Source organism: Ictalurus punctatus, chromosome 11, assembly GCF_001660625.3.
Source record: "Ictalurus punctatus breed USDA103 chromosome 11, Coco_2.0, whole genome shotgun sequence".
Lineage (NCBI taxonomy): Eukaryota > Metazoa > Chordata > Actinopteri > Siluriformes > Ictaluridae > Ictalurus > Ictalurus punctatus.
In genome coordinates, this window is record NC_030426.2 from 961,018 (window position 1) to 972,747 (window position 11,730).

Here is an 11,730-nt window from a genome sequence, read left to right on the forward strand (position 1 = left end):
GTCCATTTTTATTGCTAAACTTCTTTGCAATTGTCAGGATAGTAAAAGAAAAGATATGTACCCTCTTAATTTAAATGTGGTTTGCTGGACTCCCAGCAATATTTTAAAATATTAGCACACACAATCCAACTTAAATATTTCTAATAGTAATGTGTAAAATAAACTAATGAAACAAAAGAGGGGAGTTTCTCTCGATACTTTTTGTAAAAAAAGGTTCACCCCACTAGTTTGGGAACTCCTGTTCTAGATGAGCTCAGCATGAAGCAAAACCAGAGGAGGTGAATGCAAAATTAATTGCTACGAATCCATTTTTCACACTGTGTACTCTTCCACTCAAGTGAACTTGTCTGACAGAGTCCAGTGTGACCTCTCATTTATACAAGTGCAATTTGAATATGGCCAGGTAGTAACTAATCCGATTATTTTGTATGTGGCGCGTGGCAATTAATTCCCACGGTGAAGTTACATTTTGAAATCAAACGACAGAAAGCTCAAACACAACAGATTTCTATATTTAATTTTCTGGTGCTTGGTAGAGGGGACATCAGGTCTATCAAAGTCCCAAACAGAATGAGCCATCTATTACTCCAACCACAGAAACTAAATTGATTTCTTTCCTGCTGACTTTGCCCTCTTTGTGCCCAAGTAAAACTGCATCTAGTTTTTAAGCATTCTATATACCTTTAGTGTAGCTAATGTGTGGTAGTAGTTCCACCGCCCATTTTTAAACTATGAAAGGAATGAGAATGGCTGCACTGCAATTGACAATCATGAAGTATTTGATGCACTGATTATGAAATGAAGTGAGGAAACCCTGTAAAAAATGTACAGAAGCTGTAATTTTTTTAATCACATTAGCACAAGTAATACATGCTCTTGAATTTTCCATGAGCACGTTAAAAAGACTAGTTTCTGATTGTTTCATGTTTGTAAGATAAAATCTCATACACAGTAACATGACCACATTGAAACTGAACCCTATGTGGATAATAAAGCCACTTGTATAATGGCAATTATAGGAGAGGGCACAAAAGTTAACTTTAATGAACGTTATTAAACCAGACAAGATATGCACACGCCACCTGCACATAACCGAGTTAGAAGGAGGAAAGTGGAATGCACATAAACCAGAATCTTACCTTATTTTTTGATGCATTCCACAAGCACCACATCATTAAAAATATGGACAAAATACACCAACACCCCATGCATAATTCCTTCATGACTTGCATGCAAAAACACAAGTGTTGTTAAAGCTCCTGTCATTCCTCTGTGGTTTCTAGCAGTAGGATTTACTGCTGAAAATATTGTCCAATTTCTTCTGTTTGCATTTGATTATGCATGTGAATATATGATTCACATCTGATTAACAGGAGTTGATAAATGACATTAGAAGGTCAAAAGACATTTTATTTCTCAAGGACTCAAGAAATACTCCACTTGTACAGGAGTTGACAATTTTTGTTTATTTGTATGTTTATTATACATTTAACATCCAGTAGTAAAGGTGCAGGATAAAAGAGAAATGCAGAGACAGAACCACCCTGTAAGAGAACACAATCATATGAATTGGGATTTTCCACCAGTATGAGAGCAAATGTAGAAGCCTAATAATTATTCAAATGACTGCTTTTTGCAGCAGCATTCAAGTTGGAAGTGATATGTTACTGTGCACATGTATAACAGATTTTGGAATTGAGCTATAACATTCTTTGAACATTTGGTAGGCAAGCACACCACAATAAAATACAGTACACCCATCTTCTCTAGACTTCTTCTGAAAATGTACTTACCTCAATTTATTTACTAGAGGGCCTCACACTCTCAAAAACCCCAGCCTCCTTCATACTGTTAAACTCCTTCATGGCATCATACTGCTTGTAAAAGTCAGCATAAGCCTGTTTCCGAGGCTCTGTTACAGTGAACTAGAAAATAAACATTAAATCATTATAAAATCAAGCATTTAAAAAAAAAAAAAAAAAAAAAAAAAAAAAAAAGGCCATCTTCCTAAAATTATTCTGCATTTTTGTCTGTACCATCAGTGACTTTTCTTCATTATAAAAGGTGGCCTTCAAATGCAAGTGTCTAGAATTCATATATAAAAATAATTAATTATTTTTGTAAGTGAGCAGCTTTGACTAAAAGGGTTCAGCAGCAATAAATAAAGAATTAAACACTAAAGTAAATTAAGTATATTAAGTAAATAATTAATTCTTGATTAATAGGGGCAATAAAGAGGTGTACCAAATTTCCTCTCATTCTGTCAAATTGTGATTTTATAAATCACTGGTTGTAGCCCATGTTTCTTTATCAATGGGCAGTGTCAATCATAGGCCCACATACTTGGGTGGTGGGCCATTTCTAGCACAGCAGTGACAGTAGTATGGTAGTCAATAGCTGCGTTTACATGGACAACAATAATCCACTCTTAATCCGATTAAGACCATACTCTAATTAAGAAACTACCATGTAAACAGCAATTTTTACTTACCTTAATTAGATTAAGGTCATAATCGAAGTAAGCAATAATCTAATTAAGACAGGTGGAGTACTCCTGTTTTAGTCGCATTATGGACGTGTAGTAGTGACATGTAAACACCATAATCACATTATGAACGTTGTGTGGGAGTTTTCACCGCATTTTGCGACAGGACACGATCACATACGGCAGTTTTACGGCGAACAAGAGAGTTCAGCTGTGTCCCAAATCGCATACTTTCCTACTATAGGCCTGTAGTGGGGAAAAATACATGTATCTCGGTATTATATAGATGGTAACTACACGATTTGGGACACACCCACCGCTTCAAGCAGTTGTCTATTAGCACGCACAGCATGACAAATAATTAACTGCACTTAAAGCGTTCGTAAAAAAATTAATAAAAACACCCAAAACTGCATACGGTACCATAACGAAGACGAACTGTATGCTGATACGTGAAATTCTGGAGGGACGTCGGACGGCGTGGCGCGGTGACGTAATGACGCAGGCTCTTAATCTAATTATGTTCTATAACATGTAAAACGGGTACACGACAGGAGTATTCTAAAAGTGACTCATGTAAACACCTTAATCACATTATTACCTTACTTAGATTAAGGTCAATAATTAGATTATTGCAGTCCATGTAAACGTAGTCACAGTTGTAGTGGTACACATGTGTCAGGTGCAAAAGGGTTTTACATGGAAAATATACTACGTAGCCAAAAATATCTGGACACCCGACCACACCCGTGTGAGCTTGCTGAACATCCTATTCCACATTTAGCCCCCCTCTTCTTGTTATAATAACCTCCACCATTCTGTGAAGGCTTTCCTCTAGATTTTGGTGTGTGGCTGTAGGAATTTGCTGATTCGGCCACAAGAACATTAGTGAGGTCAGGCACTGATGTCAGGCAAGGAGGCTTGGCACTCATTCAGCATTTCAAATCATCCCAAATATGTCCAGTAGAGTTGTGGTCAGGGCTCTGTTCATGCAACTTGAGTGCTTCCACACCAACCTTAGCAAACTAAAAGCAGCCAGTTTTCATAGCTTCATTGGTCATATCCCTCATTCATTCATTTCATTAGCAAGCACTAGGGTTGGGCAATCTTCTCCATAGTCAGACCATCATATTCTAAGCCAGTGAGATCGCCAATACACGATATTATCATGCTTGAGGCAATAATTATTTGCCAATTTATTTGCTAATTTATCAACTTAGTTATTGAATAAATTAAATTATTTACTTACTTATCACAGGAAATGACACATGGAAAATGAGAATCGCGATGCGTCATTTTGCGAGCAAAGATGGAGTTTTAAACCAGATGCCAAAGGCATCTCAAGTTCCCGGGAAATATTTCACACATTCGAGGAGGGAATGAGGAAGCTGGAGGCAGGCTCAAACAACTCAAAACGCACTTAATTTTTTTTTTTACTTTCAATTTTCAAATAGAGTTTTTCGAGCTGGGAACAAAAACTGCAGTTGGAGATGGACAGGAGTCTTCCAGGCAGCTATTATGGATGCCTTTGTCCAACAGTGCAAAAAACGTGACAGAGTCAAATAGCGTACGCTCACAGACAGCATAACTCGCCATATAGCCAGAGATGCAGTCATTAAACACGGCCGAAAAACCAGCATTTAAAAATATGCTGCAACTTTTGACAGGCAATAAGTATTGCCAAAGAAAACGCACATCTCCCAAACTGCCATCCCAGCCTTGTACAACAGTGAAAGACAACATTCTGAAAGAGATAGAAGACTTCTCCTTTTACTCTGCCACTACAGATAAGTGGCCAGGAGCAAATATGACGACTTTGTTAACAAAAGTTTATTTATTAAGGATATAAAATCGTCTATCAGCACAACCCTAGTAGGTACGATTAAAATGTTTGATATAGTCCATAAAGGTACAGGAGATATGATTCGCAGGACAGTTCTGCCTGATTCAAATGCAGCAAAAGACCAATGTAATAAATGTGTGTGACCACCTTCCTTCAGCAGAAATGTATGAAATCTGATCACAAGTGGTCACTGAAGATTTATTCATAACGCCAGGTGTGAACGGCTATGCTTCTCGGCTGATTACTTGTAATTCGATCACCCAGGATGCACCGTTAATGCCAGGTAAACGAGAAAATAGTGTATAAACTACAATCTGCAATTATACCCCCACAAGGTGACCTGTGTTTAGGTAACCAGTAAAGTGCTTAAATAGCCACCACCGCAACACCTGTCAACTGCCACGACTAATTAACAAATTAATTTTATGCATAGACTTAACGCAAACATTAGTAGATGTCAAGTATAAAAACATTTCAACTGACCTTGAATGTAGCTGCTGCTAACAGAGCCAGGCCAAAAGCAAGGGGCAGATGAAACCTCAACCGCTTTGCGAGGAGACCTCTCATCTGAGGCTTTGCAAGAGACATGCTGAAAGATCTGTAGATCACACAGAAAATCAGATACTGTAAAGGAGGAAGGGTTAGATATAGTCAGAATGTACAAAGGTTGAAACAAATGAAATTTGTCAAGCACAGAAATTAACATATCACATATTGCAGTCCAGTGATTCGCCACATATCGGCACAGTATTCCACACACTAATAAATAACCGTAGGTATTGCTTTTGTTTATACCGTTTGAAAAGCCTCTCAAACTGTGACTTACCTTCAAATCTCAGTACCTAGCGATAGAGGCTCTATAAGACATGAACATATTGTATGTGGGGAAGAATTACAGATGCTAATGTCTGGGAGTTGTGAAATTTTATGTTTTACCTGATTAAAGCATCCGCATGCTTCTATTAAGAAGAATAATAGATATTAAAAATTTAATTTCTTTCGGAAGTACATTAGATTAGACAGCAAACAACTTTTGCCGCAACTAGCATTAATACCGTGTGTATTGGCCTGCGCCGGGAAACCACTCTCTACATTAACAGCTACCAAACCACTTTATAACCCAAGGTTTGGATAAACAGATGCACAGAAGGTTAAAGCGTTCAAAATGCCATATAGAGGTCGATAACTGCTGGAACGTTAATTAAGGAAGCATACAACAAGTTTTCAATGAACAGTTCAAGAAAGCGCCCAGCTAACAAGTTAGCTTCCTAGCAATTCACATAGTTGACAAGGTTTAGAGCATTTATCAAACACACTTCCTAATTATTCTGCATAACCATATATATATATTAGTCATATTAGACTCCACATACATTACAATATTGAAATGAGTCAGTAAGAAGCAGATCAAATTAAACCAGGAAACGTAACCTTTCGCTGCGCGACCTTCACAGAAAACGTCCGATAATCGAGGCCAGCGCGTTGAAATACTACGGAAACTCGCAAGGGCCAAAAACAACGCAAAGTATCATGGAAGGTGACGGAACCGCCCGCTCAGGTTTTCAGCGACCTTAGCTCCGGAAGTAAACCTCCTGATCATTTTCGCCACAGACTTTTAAGTCAATTCTTCAATAAAGAGTTTCGAATCCTGTTATATGAATTAAAATAAACCCCTCATACTGAATTGATAGCAATTGCTTACTAACTATTTAACGCCGATTCAAATTAAATTAATAATTATACCTATGATATAAATAATAAAATGAGTAAATGCAGCAGTAAATATATAAATGTGTCAATAAATATAATACTGAATTCATCATTATAAAATATTTAATCATACTCATTTTCACAATAACTGTCACATTTCAGTTTCATGTTTTTATTTAATGTCTTTTTTCAAAAGACTAATTTATTTCATAATGCCACATGTATTTAATATCAATGCTTTTATTTCCTTCTGTTGTCAACACCTCTGGGGCAGAGAAGGAGAAGATGCTCACACATCAAGGCCAAAGCAACAGCACAGCAAATAAAAATCATTATTTAGCCTGTGTTCTTTTTCAAGTAGACGTGCAGGGAAAGTGTAGGCTGCTTGACGACATGGCTGTGAAAACTATCTCTAACCTTCTCAGAAAGTCTACCAACTGTTTGGACAGAAAGAAGAGACCAATCGATTAACTCTGCACTCTAATCCATCTTTTTATCCATGTGTCATTGTATCTCTATGCATTGTTTGCACTGGACACAATATTGAAACTGTAACTACTTCATCTGTGAATAACTTTCTTATTTGTGAATAACTATCTTTTCTGTGGATAACTATCTCATCTGTGGATAATTTTGTATACATGACTATAACACTGTATAGCACTGCAACAAAATATACTGTACTCATTGCACCTTAGCATAGCAATAGATGTATATAATACATACTGTATCGGTTTGCTATTTAAATTATATCTATGCTATTCATGCATTTTTATATTTTTTATTTATTCTGAATAAATTGACTTCTGATATTCTGACTTCTGAATATTTTATTTTAACTTACATTATTTCTTATATGTATTTTTGTGCCTTGTCATTTATGTATGTTGCTGGAACAGTCTAATTCCCCCTTGGGATCAATAAAGTCTTATCTTGTCTTGTACCAAAAAAAAAACCCAAAAGTGTCACTGCATCCATTGCCATTAATCAAGGTCCATTTCAGAAAAATAAATTGGCATGGACCTTAATCTGGCTGTCAGAGAGGTGCACACAAGGATATTTCTATGTGTTAGTTCTGGTGGATTTTGCAAAATGAGGTGTCCACTAACTTTACATTTACATTTACATTTATTCATTTAGCAGACGCTTTTATCCAAAGCAACTTAACGATGAGAAAATACAAGCAAAGTGATATATCAAGCAGAGAACAATACAAGTAGTGCTACTATACAAGATCCATTAATTGAGTTCCAGAAGAAGCAAAGTGCGCAGAGTCGAGGTGTAAGTGCAATTTTTTTTATTATTTATTTATTTATTTATGAGTTGGTTAGGTGTTCACGGAAGAGACGGGTCTTTAGCTGTTTTTTGAAGATGGTGAGAGGTTCTGCGGTCTGGATTGAGGTTGGAAGTTCATTCCACCACTGAGGAACGGTTAGTTTGAATGTTCTTGAAAGGGACCTTGAGCCACGCTGAGTAGGCAGTACTAAGCATCGGTCGCTGATCGATCGCAGATTGTGTGAGGGAACGTAAGCCTTCAGGAGAGAGTTGAGGTAGGAGGGTGCTGTTCCAGACAAGGTCTTGTAGGTGAGCATCAAGGCCTTGAATTTGATGCGGGCGGCTACAGGAAGCCAGTGGAGGGAGATGAAGAGGGGTGTGACATGGGTTCTCTTGGGCTGGTTGAAGACGAGGCATGCTGCAGCATTCTGAATCAACCTCCTTAAACTGTGGAGAGAAGGAGTTCCTGGGGGTCTGGAAATGGTGGTTCCAAAGAGGGATGAGCTGGGACCTGAGGTGTCCTTAAAAAACCTAGCTCATACCACCCTGGTCCCCTGTGGAGACCACTTATTGCCAGACCAGACAGCACCAGTTGCCAGATTGTAAGGTGAATTTTATGATGTGTTTTTGCTTCTACTCAATCGCACAAATATCATAGAACACCACACTGAATCTCCTCCAGAGGTGTCTGAATGCAGCCTCCCCTATCGCGTAACTGAACACAAGATAAATGGAGTTCAGGATGAAATCAAGGCTAATGCTGGACATGGGTCTGATTGAGAAGTCTCAAAGTGATTGGAGAAGCCCTGTGGTCTTGGTGCCATTTTTGTGTGGACTTTATAACAGTCAATTTGTTACACCAATTTGTCACACTTTTCAATTTGTTTCAATGTCCTATGCATAAAATATTCTTGCATGGAACATATGCTGCAGTGTGTTTAAATGATATACAGTATAATTTTATAGTAACGATTGGTAGCTGCATTTACAACACCTGAGAGCTGTGATAAATTCATTGAGATGAGCAGGAATTAGAGGAAAACCAAAGAAATGTGCAATTGGATTGTTGGAATTGTGGTACCTGGGTTTCCACTTGGGCTAAGGGCAGGTGAAAAGACAGCAGTGATTGTGGCCGGCTGAAAACCCATGTCAGTGCTCAGTCATTAAGTAGGTGGACCCCACCCTCAAGTATACCTACAAATGTGCCTATTTACCCTCTGTTCCAATCAGACCCTGCTGCAGTAGTTCCATTGCATAAAAATGTGGACCACTCGTTGGTATCTGGCACTTCAGTCCTTCTAATTTGAAGTGGTTCACAGGCTGGGGCACAGAGGGTTTGGTGGATTTCCTTTCTCATCAGGGAGGGAGGGCTGGATGGCTACCCTGAGTCGGGTAGTAGAGCTACTGTATGTGACAGAAGTCCAGCGTCGGCTGTCGACAGAGAGAAAAGATGAGTTGTGCCATCAACATTTTCCTTCCAGACGTGAGCCAGTGAGACATGGAGCTGGCAAACAACACACATGGAACATGAACGTGGCAAAGGCAAAAACTTGCTCCAACTGTGTTTGAATCTCAGTTAATGAGGACATACAGTCCCCTCCGAAACTATTGGAACGGCAAAACCAATTCATTTGTTTGTGCTATACACCAAAGACATTTGGGTTTGAGATCAAAAGATGGATATGAGATGAGAGTTTAGGATTTCTGCTTATTTATTTCCTGTTATTTACATCTAGATGTGTTAAACAACATATAACATAGAACCTTTTGTATCAGATCACCCAATTTTTAGGCTAGCAAAAGTATAGGAATGGATAAGACTTGAAATAGATTAAAGTAAATAACACTTAATATTTTGTTGCATATATCTTGCTTGCAATAACTTCCAATCACAAAATTGTTGGTTTCTTCTTTTGTGATGCTTTTCCAGGCTTTTACCACAGCCTCTTTCAGTTTTTTTTTTTTTTTTTTTTTTTTGGGGGGGGGGGGGGGGGGGGGGCGGGCAGGGGTTCCTCCCTTCAATCTCCTCTTCAGGAGCTGAAATGCATGCTCAATTGGGATAAGGTCTGGTGATTGACTTGGCCAGTCTAAAACCTTCTACTTTTCCCTGATAAAGTCGTTGTCACGATTCCCCCTTGAAGCAGCATGCTCTAAGTGCGAATGCGCAAGCACCTGCTTTTCCATTGTTGACTGTAATGACTTCTGGACACGTGTGTTTTGTTTATGTTTCTGTCTCCTCCCTGTTCTGTCATTGGCTGGGATTTGACGTGGGTCTGAATTGCTCTCAGCTGCTAGCAGTTTAGACGCTGATTATGTCCGCATATATACCGCGCGCCTCCCAGCACACAGCGCGGAATATTAAATGTTTATAGTTAGTCATGGTCATGGTCATGGTCATGGTCATGGTCCATGTTTAGAGTTAGTTCGCGCTGGATTATCCGCTTCCAGTCCCTCGTCATAGTCTGTTTCTTGTTTTGTTTATCGACCTAGATTCCTGCCTTGCCCCGTGTATGCCTGTTTGCCAATCGCCTGACCTCTTGCATGTTTGTGTATTACGTTTTGGAACACGTTCTGGATTTGTCTGCCTGTCTCTCTTTCTAATAAACAACTGTTCATCCAGCACTTGCATCCGTCCTATCTCTGCTCCATCACGATTCGTGACAGAATCTTCCGCCAAAACATGGATGCAGCAGGAGAACGGAGGAGACACAGAACCCGGAAGTCGACGCCAACCGTCCCCGCTATGGACTCCGTCCACTTCCCACAATGGACATTTATGGAGCTTCCTGATCCATTTGACGGATTTTTCGGTGCCCCTGAATATTTTCTGGTAGACTGTCAATATTATTTCGCCAGCCTGTTAGACCCTAAGCCAGAGGAGAAGCAATGGCTCCGATTCATGTGGTCCCGGTTCTTCGGACCGGCCCGTCAATGGGTGCAGCTCAAACTGGATAAGCACTGTAGGAACCTGGACAGTGTAGAACAGTTTGTGGGGGAATTCATGATGCGATTCGGGAGTCCAGAAGCGAAGGACGAGCTAGAACAACTTCTCAGGGGGGTAAGTCTGGCAGGCGAACCTGCCTTGCCATTTACCCACTACTACAGGCAACTTCATGCAGAGCTCAACTCTGAAATCCAAGTCAAGTCTCAAGTCCCTAAGGTCCAAGTCCAAGTCAAGCCGCCAGTCTCTGAGATCCAAGTCAAGCCTCCAGTCCCTGAGATCCAAGTCAAGCCTCCAGTCCCTGAGATCCAAGTCAAGCCTCAAGTCCCTGAGGTCCAAGTCAAGCCTCCAGTCCCTGACGTCCGAGCCAAGCCTCCAGTCCCTGACGTCCGAGCCAAGCCTCCAGTCCCTGACGTCCGAGCCAAGCCTCCAGTCCCTTACGTCCGAGCCAAGCCTCCAGTCCCTGAGGTCCGAGCCAAGTCTCCAGTCCCTGAGGTCCGAGCCAAGTCTCCAGTCCCTGAGGTCCGAGCCAAGCCTCCAGTCCCTGAGGTCCGAGCCAAGCCTCCCATCCCTGAGGTCCAAGCCAAGCCTCCCGTCCCTGAGCTCACGTCCAAGCCTGCTGATCCAGTTGACCAAGCTCTGCTAATATCTCAGCCTAATGACCAAATGCTGCTCACGCCCAAGTCTACCAACCCGGTCGCCCAAGTTCAGCCCACGCCCAAGACTACTGACACGCACAGCCAAGTTCTGTTCGCGCCCCAGTCTGCTGACATGCACAGCCAAGTTCTGCTCGCGCCCCAGTCTGCTGACACGCACAGCCAAGCTCCGCCCGTGCCCGAGTCTGCTGACACGGCCAGCCAAGCTCCGCCCGCGCCCGAGTCTGCTGACGCGGCCAGCCAAGCTCCGCCCACGCCCGAGTCTGCTGACGCGGCCAGCCAAGCTCCGCCCGCGCCCGAGTCTGCTGACATGGCCAGCCAAGCTCCGCCCGCGCCCGAGTCTGCTGACGCGGCCAGCCAAGCTCTGCCCATGCCCAAGGTTCACCTGGTGACCTCAGAGCCTCAGCCTCCCTGTTCAGCTGTGGACGTCGCTCAGCCTCCCTGTTCAGCTGAGGACGTCGCTCAGCCCGCCTGTTCTGCTGTGGACGTCGCTCAGCCCGCCTGTTCTGCTGTGGACGTCGCTCAGCCTCCCTGTTCAGCTGTGGATGTCGCTCAGCCTCCCTGTTCAGCTGAGGTCGTCGCTCAGCCCCCCTGTTCAGCTGTGGACGTCGCTCAGCCCGCCTGTTCAGCTGAGGTCGTCGCTCAGCCCGCCTGTTCAGCTGAGGTCGTCGCTCAGCCCACCTGTTCAGCTGAGGTCGTCGCTCAGCCCGCCTGTTCAACTGAGGTCGTCGCTCAGCCCCCCTGTTCAGCTGAGGTCGTCGCTCAGCCCCCCTGTTCAGCTGAGGTCGTCGCTCAGCCTTCCGGCTCCATGGCAAACGTT

General features: G+C 42.0%; 1 protein-coding gene across 2 annotated transcripts; it reads right to left on the reverse strand.

The window, feature by feature from the left end:
* Positions 1–1,440: 1,440 nt before the first annotated feature.
* Positions 1,441–5,917, reverse strand: LOC108272167 (cytochrome c oxidase subunit 6C-1). Of its 2 annotated transcripts, none has more exons than XM_017480414.3 (4): positions 5,760–5,917; positions 4,812–4,926; positions 1,794–1,925; positions 1,441–1,544 (listed from the first exon to the last, which is right to left on the reverse strand). In XM_017480414.3, the coding sequence occupies exons 2-3, from the start codon at positions 4,914–4,916 to the stop codon at positions 1,800–1,802; spliced, it is 231 nt and encodes a 76-aa protein (XP_017335903.1). In that variant the 5' UTR covers positions 4,917–4,926; positions 5,760–5,917; the 3' UTR covers positions 1,441–1,544; positions 1,794–1,799. The 2 variants fall into 2 exon arrangements, with proteins under 2 accessions (XP_017335903.1, XP_017335904.1); XM_017480415.3 differs by having other exon boundaries at positions 5,702–5,840.
* Between the last annotated feature and the right edge of the window lie 5,813 nt (positions 5,918–11,730).

What these genes read in the sequence shown, in the direction of transcription:
- LOC108272167 (XM_017480414.3), bottom strand. Translation starts at nt 4,916, where the DNA reads ATGTCTCTTGCAAAGCCTCAGATGAGAGGTCTCCTCGCAAAGCGGTTG. An exon ending in TAGCAGCAGCTACATTCAAG is followed by an intron (nt 1,926 to 4,811) that starts GTCAGTTGAAAT and finishes TTTATTTTCTAG; the next exon opens with TTCACTGTAACAGAGCCTCG.